We start from the raw sequence: 23,215 nt of genomic DNA, 5'->3' as shown, positions 1-23,215 counted from the left end.
GGATGAGACACTACTGGGTGCTTTTCATTTGCGACGACCATAGTTGACCATGGTCGACTATGGTTGACGATGGTGCTTTCCTTTATCACTCGTTTAAAGACTGCAACCGGGCGTTTTTGAGAAGGCGGCGGGTAGCAGACAGTTTTCTGGTCTATTGTTTGACAACAAGCGGAATACGAGAAGACTCAGTAAAAGTGTGAAATTAAGTTTACTTACTGCAGTTTGCTTTGAAATATCGTTTGGATGCTGTGCTGACGAAATTATAGACTTTGAATTCGACGTATGCAAGGTATGTGTGCTCCGATATCTCTGATTTTCACCAGAGAGTCTGTTACCGTAGGCTGAGCACCTCGTGTTTACTTCAGAACTGTACTAATACGTATTTTATTCTTGTACTTTGTGTATTATTTATTTGCAGATGGACTGGAACGAATTTATTAGGAATGATTTGGAACGCGGAGTCCTTCAAAATGTCCCTTCTAGTAGCAGTAGCAGTAGCAGTAGCAGTGAGGCAAGGTCAGACAGTTCTGACTCCAGTCTTGAGGATGCTATCCTTCTGGACTCCAATAGCGAATCAGAAGATGAACGTGATGAACTGGCACAGCTATTTGCTGGTTATGCAAACATACAGTTTGGTGCCCCTCGATCAAGAGTTGACAACTTTCTGGAGATTGTCAGGGAAAAAAGCGATGAAGAATTTCGTAGTGACTTCAGACTGTACCGACCTGTTGCTTATGAACTAATTGGTGAATATTCTTACAAAAAGTGTTTCATTTTGACATTATAATTTGATGAAATAATCATTTCAATCTTACACACTGCAGCTTCTTTGGATGCAAGTGGAGTCCTCCCCAACCATCTTTTTGGGAAAGAGAAAAAGAGTGCAGAGTTCAGCTTTTTACTGTTTCTCTGGTTTGTGAGCTGTGGCTCCATTCTCAGAGATATTGCCAATACATTTGGATGTGGCACAAGTACTGTGTTTAGAGTGGTGCGTAGAGTTACTGAGTGGCTTACAACCATTTCGAATGAACATATTATTTGGCCTAGAGGGGGAAACATTGAACAAACTGCCGCTGCATTTGCTAGAGCTGGAGCTAATATTCGCAACTGTATTGGTGCTATTGATGGTTCCCACATCTTCATTGAAAAACCACCTGAGTATGGAGTGGTTTATTGGTGTCGCAAGGAAAGGTATTCCATTGTACTTCAAGCTGTTGTAGATTTTGATAAGTTGTTCACCAATGTCCATTGTGGTGATCCTGGCTCTTATCATGACACTCGTGTTTTGAGAAGATCTGAATTGTACAATATTGCAGAGCGCAACCTAGAGTATCTTTTCCCGAATGGAACATTCCTATTAGGGGACAAGGGATATGCTGGTGTGGGTAAAAAATGGATAGTCACTCCTTTCAAGGACTATGGGAATCAAACAGCGGAGCAGGCCGATTTTAATACTAGAGTGTCCACAACTCGAGTTGTTGTTGAGCAGGCTTTTGGCATTTTAAAGAATCGTTTCAGATACTTGAGGGGAATTATGCCACTTAGGGATGTCCAATTTGCTGCACAATTAGTTGTAGCTTGCTGTGTTTTGCACAATATTTGCATAAGGAGTAATGATTATGGAGAAGACTTCAGAGAGGATGCTGAGGATGAAGATGACAATGAAAGTGAAGGTGAAGGTGAAGGTGAACATGATGACAATGCTCCTGTGAATATTCCTGATAATCGAACACTCGAAGTCTTTAGACAAATGTATCCTGGTGCTGCTGAACCAGCAAATAGGCGTGTACGCAACAATGATTAATTTGAATGCATGCAACAACATGTGCTGTAAACAAGTGTTATAGTAAAGGCAAATAAGATAAGGCTAATTTCAAGTCAAATGTTTTATTAAAAATTTTACCCAAAGATCCCTGTCAATACCTTACATCACAGCGCCAGGTTTGTCAATAAATATCACAATAGTCAGTCTTAATGGAACACACAGCAACAGTCACACCCTTAAACCCCTGTGAGAAGGATGTCACTGCATGTTCCATTAAGACTGAACACGAGTGATATCCCTTTCACACTTGGGCTGGGTTGCTGTGCTTACTTATAATGATTCACAACACTTTTTGGCCACAGATAAAAAGTAACAACACTTAATGCAAAGTAAATAAACCATTTCTACAAAACAAACATCACAGCGCCAGGTCCATCAAAAAATATAACAATAGTCAGTCTTAATGGAACACACAGCAACAGTCACACCCTTAAACCCATGTGAGAAGGATGTCACTGCATGTTCCATTAAGACTGAACACGAGTAATATCCCTTTCACACTTGGGCTGGGTTGCTGTGCTTACCTAAAATGATTCACAACACTTTTTGGCCACAGATAAAAAGTAACAATACTTAATACTAAGTAAATAAATTGTTTCTACAAAACAAACATCACAGCGCCAGGTTCGTCAATAAATATCACAAAAGTCAATCTTAATGGAACACACAGCAACAGTCACACCCTTAAACCCCTGTGAGAAGGATGTCACTGCATGTTCCATTAAGACTGAACACGAGTGATATCCCTTTCACACTTGGGCTGGGTTGCTGTACTTACCTAAAAATAAGTGAACGACACATAACAATACTTGTTGATACAAATGGAAAAAAAGACAGGATAAATTTCTACAGCATATTGTGCACACTACAAAAATTAAGATAAGATTAATTCTAAAAAGTACGCTGCTCTACTGCCACTTTCATTTCGTAGAGTAGTTTCATTCTGTCCTCTTCAAGTTCAATGAGTCGCCTCATTTGCTCTTCTTTACGTTTGTCTCTTGCTTCCTTTCGCTGGAGTTTCAGTTTTTCTATCTTGATTCTCTCATCCTCTCTTTTTAACTTGTCTTCCTTCAACTTGTGCAACTTCCCCATCAGATCAATTTTCTGCTGCTCACCCTTCATACGCAGTGCGTGGCGCTCATCTACTTGTTTCATGCACCTCAGCCACTGCGACATAAGCGTGTTCCTCGAAGACGCCTGCTTGGATCCACTTCCATGGGTCTGCTTTGGTAGTTTACTGTATGGTTTCCTAACTGGGGTCTGTAACTGGGGCGTGTTTTCTTGGTCTTCCACATTGTCACCATCAGGAGGAGCAGTGAGGGAGCTGCCACAATGAGCAACCTGGTCGTCAGGAATCTCTCTGGGAACTTCTTGTTGATGAAGAAGATCCTCCATGTACTGCTCCATGGCAGTATAATTTTTCGGCACACCACCTGAGGCTGCTGCCCTTGTTTTCTTAGCCTTACGGGTCCTATCCAAATTGAAGTACTTGGTCCTGCAGTGAACACCATTCATTCCTCCTCCAACCTCTGAGGCTACGGTGTTCCAGAACTTGGCGGAAGTGGACTTGTTCCTGGACATTTCTGGAACGGCAATGTCCAGAAGCTTGGCGGTTAAAGGATCAGGCCAATGCACCTTAGAATCTTGAGAGCTTTGAAGTTCAACTATTGGGTTGGATTGATGAGGAACAACTTGGGATGGCATCATGGAAGGGGCACGCTTAGTGTTGATGATGGTGAACTTCCCCAATGAAATGAGTCTCTGCAGCTCCTCGGCAGATATAGCCCTGCCCGCAACGTTTGTCAACTGGAAAGATAGAAATCTACAGATAAAGAGATATACAATGCAAATGAACAAAGCTTGCCAGGGCATGATGCTTCTTGTTCGATTGCATCAAAGATTTCGGTTTAGAGTTGTACATTGATATTCTCGATTTTATGAACAGAGAACGAATTCTAATGCTGTTTTAACGTTACTGAAGTAATATTGCACTATACGGCCGCTTTTAATCATTGATTCAATCATACATTCATTCCATCCTAACCAACTACATCACTGTTCACAATAGTACTGGCGAACAGAGTTAGTCCTTTAGCCTCTTACCTGGTTTATTTGAGAATGAAAGTTCATGGCAGTAGCGTGGCTTAGATTAAATAAAGAAATTCAACTAAAATTATCACAAATATTTCCTTCGTTTACTCTGAACCACGCTAATCCACCGACTCGATGAAACACTTTCCCGCCTGCTTCTTCTTCATTTCTTCAGCCAACCACGCAGAAAGGCGTCGTTGGGATTTTTCGACTATGGTTGGCAACTACGGCTAATGAAACGCACCGTCGTCCGACCATAGTCGACCATGGTCGATGATCGTCGCAAATGAAAAGCACCCACTTGGAAAAAGAGGAGAGGGGGTACTTCACATCCCCTTCCTCTAACTTCCGTGGTTCAGGCGGGAAATCTAGCGAGACGAGAAACATGGCGTCTAAGTATGAAACTAATGTTTTTATAAACTTTTAATCAAATTTGATAACAACTAAAAATATATTGTGTAGTATTCTCTTATAGAATTAAACGGAATGGTTTTTCCAATGATTCCCTTGAACTGTCATTGTTCTGTTTTCGTACATTCTAGTGTAATAGATCAACTGCTTCAGCTCTAACCTTTTCAAATGAATCTTGTTATTTATTTATATTAGATCTGATGAAAGTTCTATTATTATTAACTGGTCATAGGTAAATTATGAGTTTTGTTTGCAGATACAATCGAACAATTGAGGAAGTTCTGTCTGTTTTAACTAATGCCAAAGTGTCGGAGAAAGACTTGACACCTGTTACGCAGGTTTTGAGTTTTTCAGAATCAAGTGAGCTGGAAGAAAACTTACTGCTGCTGGAGCTGGATAACAATCTTTTAGGTTTGCTTAATAATGGTGACAGGTGAGTGGCCCAATTAACTTCAAACCTCTTTGGCATTTCAGTGATAATCTGTTCATACATTCATAGCAGTTTTTCTTTTTCATAGTTTGGCATTCAGGGGTGACAAAAATGATAGTGCAGTCATGTGCACTAAGAACAAGACTTTTGAAGTTAAGACTGCTGAAATATCAAATTCATTAGCACTAGTACCTGAAATCCTCTGGAGTCAAGACACAAATGATTCAATTGAGGACAGAAGTCTCACCGAAAAGAATGTAAGACTTGTTAAAATATTTGATTTCATGTGGATTTCATTTTAAATCTCAGCTTTGTGGGCCTAACTTCAAATAATTTTCAAAGGTTGTGAAAGTATTCTATGAGTACCTTGAAGTACGACCTTGTGGTCCACGTCTTCAGAAGTTAAGATCATTACTTGAAAAAGGACAGTATAGTGGTCCCGAATATGAAGATGATATCAAAGAGAGTGGTGTGAAATTACTCACATTCCATGATTTACTTCATAAAATACAGGCAAGCGAAGAGGAATTATACGCAGCCCTGAAAGAAAACTTTGCGTGCTGCATTGATGGTACCTTCTTGAATCTTCAAATTTCATGATGTCAATATTTCCTTCACAAATACGTAAAAAAAAGTCCCTTTCTTCTTATCAAGGTTTTTGGAGGTGTTTAGAATTTAACTACCACTTCCGTGTACTCTCTTCAATTCTTAGTCTTCTTGATGAAAACTCGTGGCCAATAAATGGTGTGCTTCGCCATGAAGTTTTAGAGACATTAAATGATCTTGTCCCAGAAGTCATACTAAATCATCTGATGGACTGGTATACTTCAGAAAACCCAAATCGTGAGCAACGTTTCTGTCTTAGATCGTAAATTATGTCAGTCACTGCTGAGTGTCTAACAGAAAAGTACATTGTTGCAGAAAACACCTGCACTCTGAGAGATGACAGAATTTGCAAAGTTCTTGGTGAAGTGTTGCTTCGGCCTGCTGGAAAATGGAATTTACAAGAATTTCTTACAGCTTGGCAACAAAGTGTACCTGAAGGTACTGTAACTTGAGTTTTATTGTGGCAGTCTAGTTGCTTGTCTTTTCTTACCTCTAATCCGTATAAAATTGTATATCTCCAAAGGAATGGTAACAAATATGAAATATTTAGAAGGTATTGCTATAAAAGATACCTCATGCCAACCACAAGTTGTGCGCTATTTTCCCGAATGGGAGCTTCCAGAAGATATTGGCGAAAGATTTAAGGTTTTGTTTCAAGCAAGGGAGAAGTGGACTATTGATGATATCCGCCCTTTTGTGGAGTAAGCTTATGTAGTCTTGGTGAATATTGAGGTGCCAGCATCAATTATTTAGACATCCTTTGTAACTCATTTTATTTCCAGGCGTTTGACCACAAGCAAGATGAATGTGAATGCGCTGTTGACTAAACATGCAAGAGCATCAACATTGAATGGAACAAAGTATTACAGCGCAAGACATGGCAAATAATGTTATCTGTATTGTTTCCACCAATTTTTCTGTACAGTAAGTGTATTTCTCATAAATTTTAAAGATAGCTGTAATAGCTGCCATTGTAATTTGTACTTTGGTGCAAAGAATTTTACAAGAGCTGAGCAAATTTAGTAACAATTTAAATTATAGTTCTTGTACTAATTATTCAACAAGGTTCTTTCGAGGAATCGACAAGTGTTTGCATGGCGTAAACTACTTTGAGGATGATCATTGGAGACATAGCACACATATTTCACACCACACAATGGAAAAAAAATAATATCTAACACCAACAACAAATCTAGAATAAGAGTATTCTAGAAATTTAAAATTTACCACTACATACTAGAGTAAAAGTATACAGAAGTAATCTTTACAGTGCATTTACTACCTCAAAAATATTTCTTTTTCTCATGAACACAACCAAGTAAATCACTATTATTAAAAATACTGACAACTTCAACTCATTATCCAACTTAATAAAAATAACGAGTCTAAAGGGAGAAAAGTAGCAAAAGTACATTCACAATGACTTTGCATAATTTTTCAAACAGGAGTGGCACAAACAAAATACTAGGAACTAAAAAAAAAAAAACATAGTTGAAGTACTGAATCTACTGGAACATTAAGACCTCCCCCTTGCCTCCTAGAAATTTATTAGCAGAGTATGGATGGGTCTTATAATGATAAAATATATTAAAAAAACACCTTTTTCATGGATATTGGCCGTGGAAAGAGAAAAGTGTTGGGGTCTTTACCCTAGGTTAACATGGTACGTACGTTAATAAAATTTACCAGAACCAGAGACACGCAGTAAGATTGGAAATATCAGCAAAATGAAAAAGCAAATCAGAGGGCACCAATCAATTCTAAAGCTTAAGACTCACTTCACATGCAATAGGAACATTTAATCAACAATCACACTGTATTCATTTACATGTATGGATGCCTAAAACAGGCAAAGAATTTAATATATGACTAGTTTTTCCTTTTTAAGTACACCACCTATGCAAAATGCCCAAGTCAAGGCAAATAGGACTACCTTAATTTCTTCTGATAAAATAATATTACACCTGGATAAAATACAAAAAGTATTAAAACAGTGTTAATTGATAGTTCTGGTCATAAGTTTCACTCTGATGTGTTCATACTATTAAGCACATACCCTATTTGTCTGTGAGAGATTTGAACCCTGTCTCATAGATCGTTTGATTTCATCATATCTGTAAAAGGAGATGCAGGATAGTGATTTATACACTTTAAGCTAGATACTTAAATAAAATTTTTGATGAGGAAACATACTGTACAAATCTTACTTTTTGACTTTATCAGGAATGCTAGCATGCTCCAAGGGCAGTAGATCGTACAACTCATCAAGTGAGTTAACAAACCGTAGTTTCCTGCTAAATTTAGAGCTGGAATCCAAAGTAAAGTTGATGTCAACACTATAATTAGTGCAAGGAAAATGACTTTAAACTTCACAGAACATACCTAATAAACGGCTTTGTCATAACAACAAGAGTTTTAAGCCAAAATGTTGGATGGACAATATACAATCCTTGAAGTGTTTTGCGAAGTCTACGATCGATTAACTGATAGCATCTTTTAATCCAGGGAAATGTTGGAATAACACTTCGTCGAGTTGCCCCATGAAGGAAGATTAAAACATAGTCCTCTGTTATCAGTTGATCTAAAGTGGTTAAAACATACCTAAAACAAATAATGTTAATAAATCTTTAAAGACCAGGATAAAAAAATAAATTTTAAACAGAAAATTCCTAAATAATGAAACAGAATACTTACAGGAATAAATTATCCATGACATAATCATAATCAACTCTGCTTTTGTCTGGGAGAAAGCATGCACTGAAAACAATGATAGCATTGTGGCACCCAGCTGATAAATAACCACCATGAGAGAGAACCTGAAATTAATGAATTCTATTTTGAGAAATCATTACTGACTACTGACTTGAGTCTGACAAGTGTTAATGCTTACTCGTTTGTAAGGCTCAATAACCTTCATATCAATTCTTCGCTCATCACCGGCAACTGTCACTGTCCTCCAGTGTCTTGCCTCACTTCGCTCTTCAGCAGCTGTTAGTTCGGGAATAGCTTCAGGCGTCATCTCAACATTGTCAAGACCTAAATGGTTTGGGAATAAAATTTAAGAGAGGTGCTATACTAATTAGTTACATATACAAAATCTTTGCCACACTCACTTACACTCAAGAATGGAGTCTTCTAATTCATCAGGTGAGTCCATTTCAGGCATAAATGTATCGTCTAATTCGGTATCACTCCCACCAGGTGAAGCAGAAGAATCCCGAGCTGTATACATTTGTTCTGTTAATGTAGTGTCTGTTGCAGTATCAGTATCAGTTGCAACAGAACTAAGGACATCCGCAGTAACTTTTATTTTCCGTCTTCTGCTTAAGCTCGATCCAGGTAAGCTTTCAGATCCTTGATAGAGCGGATCTAGTAAGAATAATAAAACAAATAAAATTTTAAAATTCTCTCAATTATAATAATAAAAAAAAGATCACTAAACCTAAATCATGCATTCATTGCAATACATGCCTTTTTTTAACTGAACATTGTTGCAGTCGGGGGACAGATATGCTTGGTACATGGACCTATCCTCTTCATCCTCATCCCTATCGCAGCAGATAGAAGTCTCTGAAACCAGAACAAAAGCTTTACTTCTCGAACAAGATATTAGTGAATTTGAAAAAGGACAGTTAAAATACCTGAACTTGAAACTGGAGAACTGTATTCTAACGGCAATGGCACTCCTGATGCCTCCAACTTTTGCCGTAGCTCTTGAGGACTTTTAGGAAAGGCAACTATAAAATAGAGATTTTGAAGAAAAAGAACTCATTTACTCCTTTCCTTTTGACAAAAGAAAAACAGATTAATAATTACGGAGTCTGTTTAGTTACCTGTTTCCACTTTGTAAGCATCAAGCGGAGGTAGGTCCAGATCTAAACTTTCAAGGCTAATGGTAGAATCTTCACGATTTCTGGACTCAAATTTAATATCAGGAAGTGGAGCATTTCTATCAATGCTAGGCCGAGAAAACGCTGCTAGAGCGACCCCCTTTGGCATCATAGCATATTTAGCCAAAGCTTCAAACTCATCAGGATCTACATCTTTGAGAGGGTGGTCGTTAGTTGTATCTCTTCTAATAAGTTCAGATTGTACTTCAGATGACGAGGATGCTTCCGCAGTTCTATAGGGAAGACCATCTTGTACTGTAGTCATCTAGTTAATGAGAAAAGAAGACAAATGAGGAAAACATCAAACAAAACATGAAGAAAACTAATAAATGCCTAAAAGAAACCTCAGCAGCCTCAGCCTCAGCTGAGGCCGACAAATGATTCCATTTAACCAAAGTTTTTATGATGAGTTGTGCTTAAATATAGAGAACATCTTTCTATCGAAATAGTTTTACAGCGCCCGATCGGTGTCCTCCTGAAAACTTACTTTTAAAAGAGGTACGTTAGCTGAAAAATCAGAGAAGTGTTGCTGCCTTGGAAGGTCTAAACCAACATGAAAACAAACGTTAAGAGACTAATTCAAATCAATCTATTACTTCGGAGTTTTTCTTGACCGACAACACCGACCCCTCCATTGAAGCAAAAAGTTTGACAACTAACTGAATGACAGTAGCTGACCGCGTCTTGATGTCTTGATCCGCGATCCGCCCTATGTTGTCGGTAGTGTTTTGTTTAATATTTTGGTGTCCTCCCCCCTCCCCTTTCCCTCTCTCCCAGGTGGCGGCGGCTTTCGAATTTCGAAAATTCTTCACCAGTCATCTCGCCTTGAGAAAAGGCGGCCCTTTCTCAAGCATCTCGCAAAATCAAAATTTAACTTCGTGTATGTGTAAATGGTGTATTCACACAGCTGCAAAGGAGGCGATATAATCAGGCATTATTTAATAAATGAAAACATTTATTTTTCTTCAAAATTTTCTATTTTGTACCCTGAAAGCATACAATATCAACATTCCAAGATGCGGGAAGAGAAACCAAAGACAGCAGCAGTAAAGAACAATGGTGGCGTGTACATCTAATATAGCAGACCAGCTGCTTTTGGAAACAGGAGAATTTACAGAAAACATTTGGTCTGAGGCAATCGGGAGCTAGGAATCTGAACTGTTTGAGAAGTGGCTCTGGCCTGCCAGGCACTGCTGACAGAGGTGTGGAGACAAAGCACATATCAATTGCAAACTGTATATATTACAATACAAATATTACAATACAATGAAACTGACATCTTTAAATTCACTCTATTAATAGGGGTCACCCAAAACAAACACACACGGCAAAACAAAAATGCAAAATAAAGAGAACACTGATTATTTAAGATAAAGATTGAAACCATCATGATGAATTAAGTCTTGCTTGGTGAAGCGAGTGACCCTGTTATTTGTTTTGAGTAAACTGCTTAGCTAAAACCAGCTTGAAGTTGGCTCCCGTTCTCATTTGGCCAATCAGTTTCCTCAAAATAAATGACAGAGTGGCTCCAGCTTCACTGGCTTCACCAAGACTGAAATTGATCATAAGGGCTTTACACTTTTCTATAGAAACTTCCATTAAGATAGAATTATTTACCACATTGATTTACACATTTACATTTACTGCAGGGCAGTGATACAGAGGGAAATCATCTCATGTTTCAATTAAAAATATGGGGCATAACCCAACATCAAATTAACATGCAAACCACAAATTTTAGATAAGATCAGAAATGATTAGATACATGGTTAGCAAATTAAAAACCCAGTAAAAATTTCTCTTAATTTGATGAGTCTTGACACTAGCAGAAAACTTGGTTTAAGTGATAAGTTTCTGCTCCAAATTCACATAGTGGCAGTGATTTGTCACAAATATGTCTTTTGTTTGATAAGTTCTCTTCTCCCATCATTCCAATGAAATTACACCTTCCGACTTTTCACAGCAAAATTTGCAGTAAATCTATGTACAATTGAACGGAAAGCACCTGCGCATGCCTGTATGATAGTAATCATTTAAATTTCACTACAAATTTACCCAATTATAAGCTTGAATTTTCATTGTGAAAGAAAAAATAAGACAATTATTTCTGGAATTCTTCCAGGATTATATTCACAAAGAAGTTCATCTAGGGCACCCAAGCAACGCCACAAGACTAAAATGAATACAAACACACTAAAACAAAGAGGTTCTCCAAAATAACTTAAAAACAAATCATTGTTCCAGTAAAAAACTACAACCATCTCAGAACATGTTTCAACATATACAAGAGTTGTGAATGTTGAATTTTAACTAACAAACCTTACAACACTGGTATTTTCACAAACGGTTGAAGGTCAATTCTTAAAGGTTGACCCTTAGGAAAAAATACCTAGTCATGTAAGATAAGACAGTAGTGAAAATGCTGAAATGAGTATGCTAAGATGTGAAAAATAACTCAAAGGGGAAGAGATAGCTTCAGAAGACAAAGACAAATTACCAATGAAAGAAAAAGGAGACCCAACATATAATTACAGCTACAATAAAAATTGTAATCCTAAAACAAAGCTATTTCTTGTTTCAAAAATAATTAAGCTTGTCATGAAAAGTTCATATAACTTCAGAAGCACACAAAAACAATCCCAGAAACTAAGTTACGCAGTATCAAATAACCACTTCAGATTTAAAAATCATAGTTAAGAATTTGTTTTCCAGTCTTTTCATTTTAATTGTAGTGCTACTGCTCCCAGAATTTAAACAGGAATGTGCTAATCAGTACGCAATATGGTATTGTATACATAAAAATTGGCACTGTACCTATCCAGTTAGAGAGTTACAACTGGAATATAATTTGACAAGCACATTCCCTCTTTCATAAACTTTACATTTTACTTACACTCTTGCACAAAACAAGAAAACGATTGGTTGTTTATGATATAGGATCAATAATTAAGCATGAAAAGTATCAGAAATGTCACTCAAATATTTGATGATTCACTCAGAATGTTAACAGTAAAGTCAAGTTAGAACACACATGCTCCAAACAATTGTGGCACAATTAAACTTATCAGCACCCACCATTAAATTTATGGGTGTAGCGTCACTTGGGATCTATATTAACATGCTTTGAAATTTATCTAGCAGGCCACTACAGTTGATCTCTTGTCACGATTCTTTCCACGGGAGATTGTTCTTGCCTTGAAGGCTGCAGCATTCAGTAGATGCTGTGGGAGAGAGAAATGAATTAAGTTACAATGGCAGATTTAATAAATATATTAACATAGGATTCCAGAGGAACTTACCCTTTCCTGCTTTGTCTGTTTATTGCTTGCGTATGTCAGTGGAGTAACTTTCTCGCCCAGCTCAAATACATCCCTTAAAAGCTCATTTTCAGTTAGGTGCAAGTTCATGCCAGAGCCAAGGACTTGACAGAAAGCATCATACTGCTTTTTACGGCACCAGGAGTCTAAAAGGAGCATTTCCTGACCAAATCGAACTTGAACTTCAGGTGGAACATCATCCTGCATCATTCAAATGAAATTGTTGTGATGAAAGATAAAGATTACAAACTGTTTTAATTTTCAATAGTTAAAATAGAGTATTTTGTTAAAAATAAAATTAATCTTTATACTGACCTCCACATATTGAACTATATCCCTAAATGAGGAGCGTTGCGTTTTTCTATCTTTTTTGGCGCGGTACTTGTGCGAATCAGTGGCTAATTGTCTCAATTTGCCAACAAGCTCCTCTGTAACGTCTGAGCAAAAGTCAGAATCGTGTGTACGCCCTTGTTCATAAAGTAAAGCAATGACTTCTCCCGCAGCCAGCCGCAGGTCCAAATGTGCTGATTCCAGTAGTTCACTTAGCTGACTAAGCTCACTAAAAATAGATAAAAATCAAAAGTTTTCGTTAAAAAAAAAGAAGAAGACAGGAATTTAACTATGATCAAGTGAATAAACACTGAAGAAACTCACGGAAGGTAATTACAGTCTTCATCTGACATATACATAAAGACATCTCCAGGAGCCATTAGTGTTAACAACAAACTCCAGGCTGAGAGAGCAGCTGCATGCAAGCCACCAACTTCTGGGGTAATTGTTGGTAAGGTCCCATCACCTTTCAAGTATGAACCAGAGAAGATGGCTTCCAAGGCTCGCATTCTCTCCATAACATCTTGCATCTCCCCTCCAGCAAGGAAGGTCAACAAACCCAAGGCCCAGCAACACTAAAATAGTAAATAAAAAACTTGATAGGACAATTTGTACATTATATCATAAGTTAAACAAATAATTTAATTTGAGTAGCAGACAACAGACTTCTTCCAAACAAATCAGGGTAAGAGCAAAAAATAAATAAACTAGACAGAATCCAACTTACTTTGGCTCGAGCTGCTGCTGGGACTGAGGGGTCTCTTGCAACAAGCATCAAAACGGGAGTAAGATCACGGCAAAGTTCCTCTGAACAATCACCAACACCAAGCTGCACACACATTAAGGGAGCTAATTGGGCAGCCGCACCCTGTTCTGCACCCCTGCCTCGTTTCAAACTACGCTCAATGCCATCAGCTACCGTCAGTCGCCTATGAGATAACAAGAACAATTTAAAACTCAAAACTAATGAATTGGAAAGCAAAAATACAAACACCTTTGTAAAGAAAGTAATTTAAATCACCTGTCAACAACAAAATCTGGAATGAAGCGTTTGGTGAATGCTTTGCAAATTGCTTCAATGCATTGGGTTCGTCCTTGGGCAGACTTCTGACTAAGACCATCAATTGCGTCTCGTAGTTTTTCTTCAAATTCTTCTTCAATGCTGGTTTCATCTGTTTCATTTTCATTTCCTACAGCAAAAGCGGAAAAATTGCACATAAATAAAGAGATGATGAAACGAAGGTCTTGTTTTCAGTTCAATGATATTCTTACCTTCTTCAACAACACTTTTTGAATCTGAAGCAAGACTTATAACACTGGCATTATCATTCATAGAATCTTCGTCTGACGTGATTCCAAGGGTTCCATCTGGCCGTATTTTAGGGGCTGAAGACCCTGAAAAGATGTAAATGACTTTTGACATAAACTGTGCAACAGTGGAATAGCTCCCAATCAAACATAATCATTGAGATACAAAAAATGCTGTTTGATAGGAATTCTCCACTCTACTAAAAGCAGGAACCAGAATGAAAAGCCAAAGGTCAACCAAAACATCAACTGAGAAGCCAAGACAGTAACAGAATACAGATAGAGAAAAAAGTACATTGCACCTGCTAACAACTCAGAAGTCTAATTAAGGGATCAAAGAGAGGCTGCATGTGGAAAAACATTAGGGAAAACTGTAAAATCCGTGCAGAAACAGAGAACAACAGCACGATCTCAAATCAAAACACGCAATATTGTGAAACACTCGGGTAACAACAATGACATTCCAGCAAACACAAACAGAGGAAGGCATCAGAGCTACATCACAAAAACTGTCATGTCCTTCAAATTTCCTGCAGTGATATCTTAGCGAAAATGTGGCTTAACAGTCTCAAGGCTACGTGAAAACCAAAGAACTCAAGGTTTACCTGACTTTCCCTTGCGTTTTCCTTTAGGCATGGTAAACTAATTAATCCTCCCTAATATCCTCAAGGATTACACTGATGATCAAGAAGGTAAACAACCTGATATACTACGTATTCTGAAAAATCTGGAAACTTGGCATGAAAAGACAAACGTGTGAAATCTCATACACATGATGATTCACAACATACGGGTCAGCCTCTTCACAAGGCTAATATGGCGCGTAGACGGTTGCCTACCCACCGCGTGCACGGCAACAACCTTGACAAAAACACAAGCCCATTCACATTGATATACGTTAGTGAATTAGAAACAAATATGAGAAATTTAGAAACCGTAAATTATCTGAAAGGACACTCCTTTCCTTTCTCAGAAGCAGGCTGTGGCATGGCATCTGTGCTGCCCTCTGCTGTTGGAGCTTGACAGGCCACGTCACTTTTCGGTGTTTTGGCGAGAACCAAATCGATAAAAATGAACATATTTAGGCTAACGGGTGATCTTTCCCATCTTCTAGCTATTATTATTCTTCTCGTGAAGATTTGGAAAACACGATCATGTGCTGGTAAGACAACATGTTTAATTAAACATTCACTGTGATAAGCTTTTAGCTACCGGCTCTAGGGTGGATTTTGACCAGTAAAGACACGTCTGCTGTTTTCTTTGGTCTCTATCATTTGTATTTTGCAGCATTTCGTTGTAATTCTGTAAATTATGTTTAATGTATCTTGTCAGCATACCTATATACACAAATATTTTTCTGTTAATTTTGGAAGTTTTTGTGTGGCGCTAACCTCTTACTGACAGTATTTTTCACGGCCTGCAAGGCAGCTAGTTCTTCATTGTTTATTCTCGACCGGGTTTAGTTTTAATGTCCCATTCTGACGAGCATTTACCCATCCAATCTGTGGCGATTTTTTTTATTTTCAAGACTGTGATCAGTCTTTTTGTGTTGTATTGTTAGACTAGCTGAATACGTGCTAATATCAGAAACAGCTGAGTTTTTTCCATTGAGTTGTCTCTATGCCTGAATTCATGTAAATGTTCTCAATCAACTTATATTTTTGTTAATCCTTTTCTTTTGGCCTCGTTTTGTTTCAGGAATCTCAGGAAAATCACAACTTCTCTTTGCACTGGTCTACACGACTCGCTACCTGGATCTCGTCAGTACTTATATATCAGCATATAACACATTCATGAAGCTTATTTTCATATGTGCTTCCTACGCAACAGTGTATTTAATTTACATGAAGTTCAAGGCAACCTATGATCACAACCATGATACGTTCAGGTACATAATTGTTTAAATAATTGTAAGTTCCCCGCTTTAATTTTAATTTGACTGCATGTTTATCTTCTTTTATGTTTACAGGGTTGAATTCCTGATCTTGCCTTCATTTGTTCTCTCTCTCCTCATCAATCATGATTTTGCTGTTCTTGAGGTATGCTGAAGTTTTGTTTGCTGTACTTAGGACCAAGATAAATTTTTCAATTATCTTCAATTCTTTATGTATAGATTCTGTGGACCTTCAGCATCTATTTGGAGTCAGTGGCTATTTTGCCCCAGCTGTTCCTTGTGTCCAAAACCGGAGAAGCTGAGAGTATTACATCCCACTATCTCTTTGCTTTGGGTAAGAAAGTACTCCAATGGGCTGCTCCAGTAATCCAAGATAGATCATATTAACTCTCCTTTGTTGCCCTCTTTATTTTATTACTTTAGGGTCCTACCGAGGATTATATCTGCTGAACTGGATCTATCGTTATTACGCTGAAAGTCATTACGATCTCATCGCCATTGTTGCTGGGGTTGTTCAGACAGTTCTGTACTGTGACTTCTTCTACCTCTATGTAACCAAAGGTAAACACTTGAAGAAAGTTTTCATGCAGCAATATTGATATGCCTAATTAATTTATGTCTTTTGTTATGTTCCAGTGCTGAAGGGCAAGAAGCTCCAACTACCAGCCTAAAACCTGGGCAATCTCCAACAGCTCATGATGTGTAACCTTTTACTTCCTTGTGCGAATTGCTTTAATGCACGTACAATACTGTAATTTGCTCTGCAATGCTTAGTGGGATAGCTTGCAATATGGAATGCAAAAATCACCTGGGAGATGCTCTTCCATTTAAAGTGCTGCTGAGTATTTATTAAAGGTCCCTGCATATGAATGATCTGTTTGTATTTACTGCAGAGTATTTGATGTGATAGAATACATTATCAGAAAGGTGGAAAATTTCAGCTATGTTCACTCACCTGTGCAAACTTCTTCTCAATTCAGCAAGCATGTGAAATGGGTTACATTTGAAAGGATGACTTCCATGGTGCTTCTTGTTTACCAAGACTTTTTAATTGACATTAAGTGTGTTTTCTTTTTTACTATTATTGTGTTTGAGGTACAATATTAACTGATGTTGTACCTGGTGTATCTGTAGATATTAGCATTGATAGATGCATTTTCCTTTTGTTTAGCCTTTATTTTATGGGATCTAATGAACTTAAGTTAAAAATAATTATTTGTTCAATCATTAATATTTACATCCAAATTTACATGAAAACTACTAGTAGAGGAGGAATTAGAGTTCTTCAACAACTCATTTTATATTAGTAAATACAATTTTTTTTTATCCACTTTGATTCTTAAATTGAACATGACTGAATGAGAAGTATTTTGGAGTACTAGTAAAGATTGTCAAGTTTTGTCAGTTAAGTTTGAAAATGAATTTTTTGAAATATGTGACCTCTTTTCTTACATTGTGGGCAGCTGTAAAGATGTTCACAGGAGACTGAGTGAAAGAGAAAATCTGTTCTGGTAAACTGTAGCCTAGAAAAATCATAAGTTAATGAAAAGTAAAGATCTTGAAGAGAGATGCCTTGCCTAGTACTCTTGTAGGCCTACCAAAATTGTGAGTCATTTCAAAGCCACTTCAGTTGTTTATTTCAATTACACGAGTTTGTAACATCATTCAAAAATGTTAGAAATACCAAAGTGATCAGCGCTGTATTCCAAACACAAATAAACGTTTTTCTAAACAGATACATTTTGAGAAGCTACAGCATTAAATCAGCATCTTTCACAGAGGCGAAAGGTAGCATCTATATTTGTTGCTTTCTTCAATAAAGTCATTTCCATCAGACAATGAGTATTTAGTGTCATAGTAAAGCCAAATATAAATCATTTCATGTTCATTGTTGTTATTTATTATGTTTAAGAGAGCTGCCCTGAAATTCAGGCCACAAAGTAACCATTACATCCATAGTGTGTCTAAGGAAGTAGTATATGGTTGACCATTGAGTCATCTAATTTAGGTTGTTCTGCAATACTGGTTCCTTGCAATTAATATTACATAATTCTCCAGTAACTGGAAAGCATGACTAATGGCGACGTCTTCAAATGTGTTGCTAGTCCTCTCCTAACTGGATAGTGTTTTTACCTAGCATTAAAGAAACCTTCAGCATTACTTTTGCTGTTGGATCCTTATGACTCGGATCCAGAAGATGTGTCTGAATAAAAATAGCAGTCTTTATCTATATATTATCACTTAATTTTTAGTTGTTTTTGATTTTTTTTTAAATTGTACTTGTTCATGAAGAGTTGCAGCATAAAGACAGAATTTTTCCCTTTTAATAAAAAGACCCTAAAAATAAATATTTATTAAGACTATTTATTTTCATTTTTACACAATGACCATCAGTAGTTTTTCACAAGTAATGTCATGTATTCTGGAACTTTGCTAATGTGCACCTGCTCCTGAAATTAACACAAAAATGATAAACTCTCATTAGATAATGAAAATACCACAATTCTTTTGCAGAAATTACCTTTAAGGTTGTCTCACGACTATACATCCAAATAATGCCATCATTCAGTGTTGAATCAGTGAGTACAATTGTAAAAGGAATACCCATTTCATCATTTCTTGCAAGTTGAGAGTCATGAGACTTTTTGGCAATATCAGACAATAGTAGAGTAGTTAAGCCATTCTGACGCAATGATCGAGACAAATGTCTTGCTACATCCAAAAGCCTATCAGCCACAGTTGAATCTGAAGAATGAATACTCAAAGATTTATCACCTCCATATAGTTAAGTATATGATATTCAAATTATAAAAATTGTTATTTGTTGTAATTTCCTATCTTCAGGTTACCTGTAAGACTAATCACAAAACCAGCTTTTATAGGAGAAAGGCGCCGATGTAATCTCAGCAACTGTCTTCTTGAATTCTCTAAAAAAGCATCACACAAAAATACTAGTGATGCAATTTCCAAAGACAAAATGCATTCCACCAAGAAAGGTAACACTTGTTTTCGCCCATCTTTGGCCTGAAATTAGAATATAATCAGCTAGATTAAAGACACGACAAGTGTAATAGGACATAATAAAACTTAGTTTAAAACAAAACTGCACTTTTAAAATTTCGATTTGTTTATCGGACAGATCCCCTAAATTTAAGGGTAAAAGGCGAATAGTCTCTATGGTTGTAGAGCCCCAGTCAAACTCAGCTAGAATATTAACCATCAAGTCACTACTGTCATTAATTTTATCATTCATTCCAGACTCCTTTATATCGGAAAGGGAAAAGCGCCCTGGGTGAGATGAAAACTAAAATGACAATAAATATGGGTTAGATGAGATTTTTAAAATAAGTTTGCAACTAACTTAATAAAATGTGAAATTGATCAAACCTTTCTCCACCACATTTTGCGTTTCTGTTGCCAGGTGTAAAATGCTTGTCTTCCATCATTAGGAGATACAAATAAGAGGGATCGTAAAAAAGTTTGATGGTCTGGTTTGAACACTTGATGAGGTTGTTCAGCTTGGAGTCTGTTTTTGAGCATTAAGTTATCATCTGCAATGGTCTGTGCAATTCCAAATGGTAGAGTACCATTACACAGACTCTTAATGTGGTCATAAGTTTCATGTATCCCATCAAAATCTACACAAACAAAGAATTTAATAACTTTAAGATGTGCTAATTTTGTTTAAAGTACAAGAAGCTCAAAAATAATGCAATTATACCATTTGTAAGACCATCTGATCGGTTAAGACGTGACTGAACTGGATAAAAATTTTCATCACGATTGACGACACTACTGTAGTGCCATTCTTGCCTTACATTATTAACAAGGAATTCACCAACAGGGCCAAAATTCAGCCTTGTTACCTCTGAGCCATGCCAAAGGGGTTTCACAAATCCATGTTTTTCACACAGATGTAAAATTTTTTTCAGAGACATTATGTTGTTAACATTTTATGCAAATATAAAATTATTCAGAACTCATTTAAGTTCATTCAGATCACCGCTAACTAAGGGTATGTTTCCTGGAGGAGCAACATAATAGCCTTCCTCCGTCTGAGATGCTGTCGATAGAAGGACACTTGCACTGGGGGTTTCAGTGACTACATCTTCTCTCAAAAAGAGCACCCTGCAAAATTGGTATCGACACAGATCAGACAAGAAAAGTAACAATAAAATAAACAACATGAAAAGTTTGACTTACTCATTTTCCAGGACAGAGACTAAGGGTTCAACTCCTGTAGTATCAACAGCATCCAACTGATCAGCAAACTTGATAGCTTCTTCAAGCCTTGATAGTCCTCTCTTGTTACCAAAATCGACCAGGGAAAGCCTCTCAAGATGCTTTATTGTCCCTTCAGTAATAATTCCGGATGAGGAACCTTCAACCTCTTCAAGGGGCCTGTGTGTTGAAGAGAGTCCACTGCTAGCGCGAATGACAACCCTTTGGCACGAACGTGAAATCAGATTGTAAAGGAGCATTTGATTCATATTTGTCCAATCTCTCACTCTTAACTCTTAACTCTTGAGAGAATCCATGAGCTCCGTAGAGGTTAAGCAGCACACAACAGTTTCGAATAACGAGTCGCGATTTCTCATACTAAATCGTAGCCTCAAGGCAAGGTTCTCTTTTGCTCTATAGAGCGTTGCAGGGAAGGGGGGGGGGGCATGAGGAGAAAGGGAAGGAGAAGGGGGCCCGGGGCTCAGGCCGCGGAGGGGCAGGTCACCCCGCACACCGCACACCCGCCCCCCTAGCCCCCTCCGGCAGCAGAAGAGCAGCGGCGCCCCAGCCGAGCACAGCACAGTCGAAGTTTTGCAACGGAGCGTAGTGGACCAGCGTCGCGACGCTCCTGACCACCTGCAAGCCCGTCACGATCCTGGAGCAGAGAGACCGTCGCCGCCCGACAGACGGCCCCGACCAAAAGTCTTCGAAGGAGAGGTTCCGCCGATCGACGGATCGAAGTTTCTTTCGCAGCGTGTGTACGCGAGGGACGGCGCGCCCCCCTAAAGTGACACAGCCTGGACCTGTGCTGCCCCATCATGTCTGAGGAGAAGTTTGCCAACGCGGGCAAGGTGGCCGGCCTGGAGATCTGGAGGGTCGAGGTGAGTCGAAGCCACAGGGCCGAAGAGAATAGTTCTTTGTTTGTTTGTTTTTTTCGAATGCAGCGACACGTAAGGTACCCTCAGTTTTTGCAGAATGATAGAGAGTCGGTGACGGCGGAGACATGCAAAGCGAGCAGGGTCGGGGAATGACCATAGGGAACCGCTTCCGCTTCACTCAAACCCGGTCTCGCTCGGCCGAATGGGTTGCCCACCCTCTCCCCCAAAATGAAGGGTGTGATTGAAGTATCTTTCCACCCCCCAACCATTCGCTCTCATCACGTCTAGACAAGCCTTCTTAATTTGATTTCCGTTCCCCCGAGATTACACTCCTCCTGGGTCTGGTCTAGCTCCGGCCGCGACACGACGCCACCCCCACGACCCCCACCCGCCACCCTACGGAACTCTCCCCGTCCACCCCCGGGGGACTCTGTTGCGTCCCTTCGTCCGTGTGGCGCCGTCTCCGTCTGGGGCTCCGTCCATCGACTCTGACACCCTCACCCCTGCGATAGAGCTGTGAGCTCGACTTTCGCGTTAGGACTCGTCCAGAAAGTACGTCCGTCGTTCGCCGTTCCGAAATTGACAAGTTCTGCCCGTGCGAGCTTTCATAGCGCCTTACGGGTAGGCCACATCTTGTGTGCAGTGCACACGTGTACCGCGGGCTGGCCTACCCGGAGTCTCGCAGGCGTCGAGCACCTGTAATTTGATGGATGAATCTGAGAAAAACGGACGTACTTTCTGGAAGACCTCTTACGGGAGTAGTTGTGCCTCCGACATGCACGGCCTCTAGCTTACGTAGCTCATGCAAATCCCACGCAGGGAGATGAAGGGTGGGGGGCACAGAGGCACAAAAGGGAATGACACGAGTGACGGGCGCCCGTGAGTGAGTCACTGAGGGAGGACCCAGAGCTTCTGAGTTAGCACGCTACGCTTTTGTTGGCGTATGGCTTGTATAGTTAAGCTCGGGTCAAGCGGTGGCTGCAAACCGCGTGTGGGCTCGCCTTACCTATCACCACGATCGCCATACTGACCGACCGAGGCGGCGCTCCGTGCGAGCAGGCCACCCGCCCGCCCGCCCGCCCGCCCGCATGCGGTACAGCATAACTACACCGCCAAAAGTGTAGTAGGGCGCAGAGCCGGCCAGACGGCCGTGTGCCCCTCGTCCTAGTGCCCCTAAAGGGCACCTTGAGCTGCGACGCATTCCGTGACCGGCTTTTGTTTCGTGTCCTCGGCGTCGGGTCGGCGGCGCGACGGCGGGTCCGGCCGGGCCCGGGCCGCGCGGCACGGCGGCGGCGGGCTTCCAGGCGCGCTCTTGTCGTGTGGCGCAAGGACGGGTCATTGCGCTGCCCCGGCTCCCGCCCCGCCGCCGCCGACCCGACGCCGCCCGCTCGCCCCGGGTCGCTCCGGGGGTCACCCCGACAACAGGGCGGCCAGGCCGAGCCCCTGCAATGCAAACGGCAATAAGTCTACTCGCGGGGGGCGGGCGGGACCAAAACTAGAAAGGAAAACCTCGTTACACAGAGTCGCTGTCGTCGCGAGGGCTCGAGAGTCCCTACTTACTGGGGGAGACTGCCTCTGTGGCCTGCAGTGCAAAGGAACAACGGAAAAGGGGGCGTGATTGGATTTGACAGCCCTAGACGAGCCCTGGACTTCCTATCGAGCCGCTACGGAAGTAGCGAGTCGGGCATGACTCTACGACCCAAGGAAGGAAGGAAACGGTCCCTTGCTCCGCGGCCCGTCAGACAGCCCCCCCCCCCTTTCCCCCACTCCGAGTCACCGCTCTCCTTCTCCTCCTCCTCCTCCTCGCCGCTGTGATGATGATGTTCTGCTTTCGGTGGGAAAGCGTCCATCGCGTATGAGTCACCGGGACCGCGCGCGTCCGCGAACCAGTGGCGTAGCTGCAGCCGCCGTGAGGCGTGACGCGCACAGAGTAGGGCCTCAACGTAGTGAGGGCCGGCGGATGGCGTGGCGGGGCGTGGCGGGGCGTGGCGGGGCGTGGCGGGGCGTGGTGTGG

General features: G+C 40.1%; 9 protein-coding genes across 10 annotated transcripts in view; 4 read left to right on the top strand and 5 right to left on the bottom strand.

Annotated features, from left to right (window-relative positions):
* Window positions 1-30: 30 nt before the first annotated feature.
* Window positions 31-1,877, top strand: LOC113204765 (uncharacterized). The gene is made up of 3 exons (XM_026420056.2): window positions 31-289; window positions 419-746; window positions 825-1,877. The coding sequence occupies exons 2-3, from the start codon at window positions 419-421 to the stop codon at window positions 1,802-1,804; spliced, it is 1,308 nt and encodes a 435-aa protein (XP_026275841.2). The 5' UTR covers window positions 31-289; the 3' UTR covers window positions 1,805-1,877.
* On the bottom strand, window positions 1,872-4,075 carry LOC113204770 (uncharacterized). The gene is made up of 2 exons (XM_026420064.2): window positions 3,929-4,075; window positions 1,872-3,631 (listed from the first exon to the last, which is right to left on the bottom strand). The coding sequence occupies exons 1-2, from the start codon at window positions 3,953-3,955 to the stop codon at window positions 2,717-2,719; spliced, it is 942 nt and encodes a 313-aa protein (XP_026275849.1). The 5' UTR covers window positions 3,956-4,075; the 3' UTR covers window positions 1,872-2,716.
* Window positions 4,076-4,202: 127 nt separating this feature from the next.
* LOC113204766 (sister chromatid cohesion protein DCC1) lies at window positions 4,203-6,403 on the top strand. The gene is made up of 8 exons (XM_026420057.2): window positions 4,203-4,312; window positions 4,584-4,760; window positions 4,846-5,014; window positions 5,100-5,328; window positions 5,412-5,600; window positions 5,679-5,801; window positions 5,887-6,064; window positions 6,146-6,403. The coding sequence occupies exons 1-8, from the start codon at window positions 4,203-4,205 to the stop codon at window positions 6,249-6,251; spliced, it is 1,281 nt and encodes a 426-aa protein (XP_026275842.1). The 3' UTR covers window positions 6,252-6,403.
* Window positions 6,120-9,932, bottom strand: LOC113204840 (protein prune homolog 2). The gene is made up of 11 exons (XM_052271331.1): window positions 9,914-9,932; window positions 9,197-9,518; window positions 9,005-9,100; window positions 8,835-8,933; window positions 8,481-8,732; window positions 8,254-8,399; window positions 8,058-8,179; window positions 7,746-7,964; window positions 7,571-7,669; window positions 7,420-7,477; window positions 6,120-7,327 (listed from the first exon to the last, which is right to left on the bottom strand). Exons 2-11 carry the CDS (start codon window positions 9,516-9,518, stop codon window positions 7,322-7,324), a joined length of 1,419 nt encoding a protein of 472 aa, XP_052127291.1. The 5' UTR covers window positions 9,914-9,932; the 3' UTR covers window positions 6,120-7,321.
* A 255-nt stretch (window positions 9,933-10,187) lies between these two features.
* On the bottom strand, window positions 10,188-15,049 carry LOC127748715 (interferon-related developmental regulator 2-like). The gene is made up of 8 exons (XM_052271332.1): window positions 14,814-15,049; window positions 14,173-14,295; window positions 13,922-14,090; window positions 13,628-13,829; window positions 13,225-13,475; window positions 12,886-13,129; window positions 12,553-12,771; window positions 10,188-12,474 (listed from the first exon to the last, which is right to left on the bottom strand). Exons 1-8 carry the CDS (start codon window positions 14,842-14,844, stop codon window positions 12,388-12,390), a joined length of 1,326 nt encoding a protein of 441 aa, XP_052127292.1. The 5' UTR covers window positions 14,845-15,049; the 3' UTR covers window positions 10,188-12,387.
* A 144-nt stretch (window positions 15,050-15,193) lies between these two features.
* LOC113204805 (ER lumen protein-retaining receptor) lies at window positions 15,194-17,990 on the top strand. The gene is made up of 6 exons (XM_026420121.2): window positions 15,194-15,370; window positions 15,907-16,096; window positions 16,178-16,247; window positions 16,322-16,436; window positions 16,526-16,663; window positions 16,739-17,990. The coding sequence occupies exons 1-6, from the start codon at window positions 15,280-15,282 to the stop codon at window positions 16,771-16,773; spliced, it is 639 nt and encodes a 212-aa protein (XP_026275906.1). The 5' UTR covers window positions 15,194-15,279; the 3' UTR covers window positions 16,774-17,990.
* Window positions 17,991-18,446: 456 nt separating this feature from the next.
* Window positions 18,447-20,040, bottom strand: LOC113204804 (DNA polymerase subunit gamma-2, mitochondrial). 2 transcript variants are annotated; one of them, XM_026420118.2, is made up of 6 exons: window positions 19,824-20,040; window positions 19,490-19,740; window positions 19,212-19,406; window positions 18,952-19,126; window positions 18,624-18,847; window positions 18,447-18,552 (listed from the first exon to the last, which is right to left on the bottom strand). In XM_026420118.2, exons 1-6 carry the CDS (start codon window positions 20,038-20,040, stop codon window positions 18,493-18,495), a joined length of 1,122 nt encoding a protein of 373 aa, XP_026275903.1. In that variant the 3' UTR covers window positions 18,447-18,492. The 2 variants fall into 2 exon arrangements, with proteins under 2 accessions (XP_026275903.1, XP_026275904.1); XM_026420119.2 differs by lacking the exon at window positions 19,212-19,406.
* On the bottom strand, window positions 19,970-20,705 carry LOC113204806 (glutamyl-tRNA(Gln) amidotransferase subunit C, mitochondrial). Its single transcript, XM_026420122.2, has 2 exons — window positions 20,306-20,705; window positions 19,970-20,230 (listed from the first exon to the last, which is right to left on the bottom strand). The coding sequence occupies exons 1-2, from the start codon at window positions 20,590-20,592 to the stop codon at window positions 20,083-20,085; spliced, it is 435 nt and encodes a 144-aa protein (XP_026275907.1). The 5' UTR covers window positions 20,593-20,705; the 3' UTR covers window positions 19,970-20,082.
* A 159-nt stretch (window positions 20,706-20,864) lies between these two features.
* The window catches only part of LOC127750243 (gelsolin, cytoplasmic-like), a 6,187-nt gene continuing 3,836 nt past the window's right edge, over window positions 20,865-23,215 (top strand). The window contains exon 1 of the mRNA XM_052271335.1: window positions 20,865-21,204. Coding sequence (XP_052127295.1) covers window positions 21,142-21,204 — 63 coding nt within the window. The 5' untranslated portion in view covers window positions 20,865-21,141. The remainder of the gene's footprint in view (window positions 21,205-23,215) is intronic.

This window comes from Frankliniella occidentalis, unplaced genomic scaffold (genome assembly GCF_000697945.3).
Source record: "Frankliniella occidentalis isolate FOCC.00 unplaced genomic scaffold, Focc_3.1 Scaffold157, whole genome shotgun sequence".
NCBI classification, from domain to species: Eukaryota; Metazoa; Arthropoda; class Insecta; order Thysanoptera; family Thripidae; genus Frankliniella; species Frankliniella occidentalis.
Note: the sequence above shows the minus strand (reverse complement) of the source record. Positions and strands in the feature narration are given on the sequence as shown.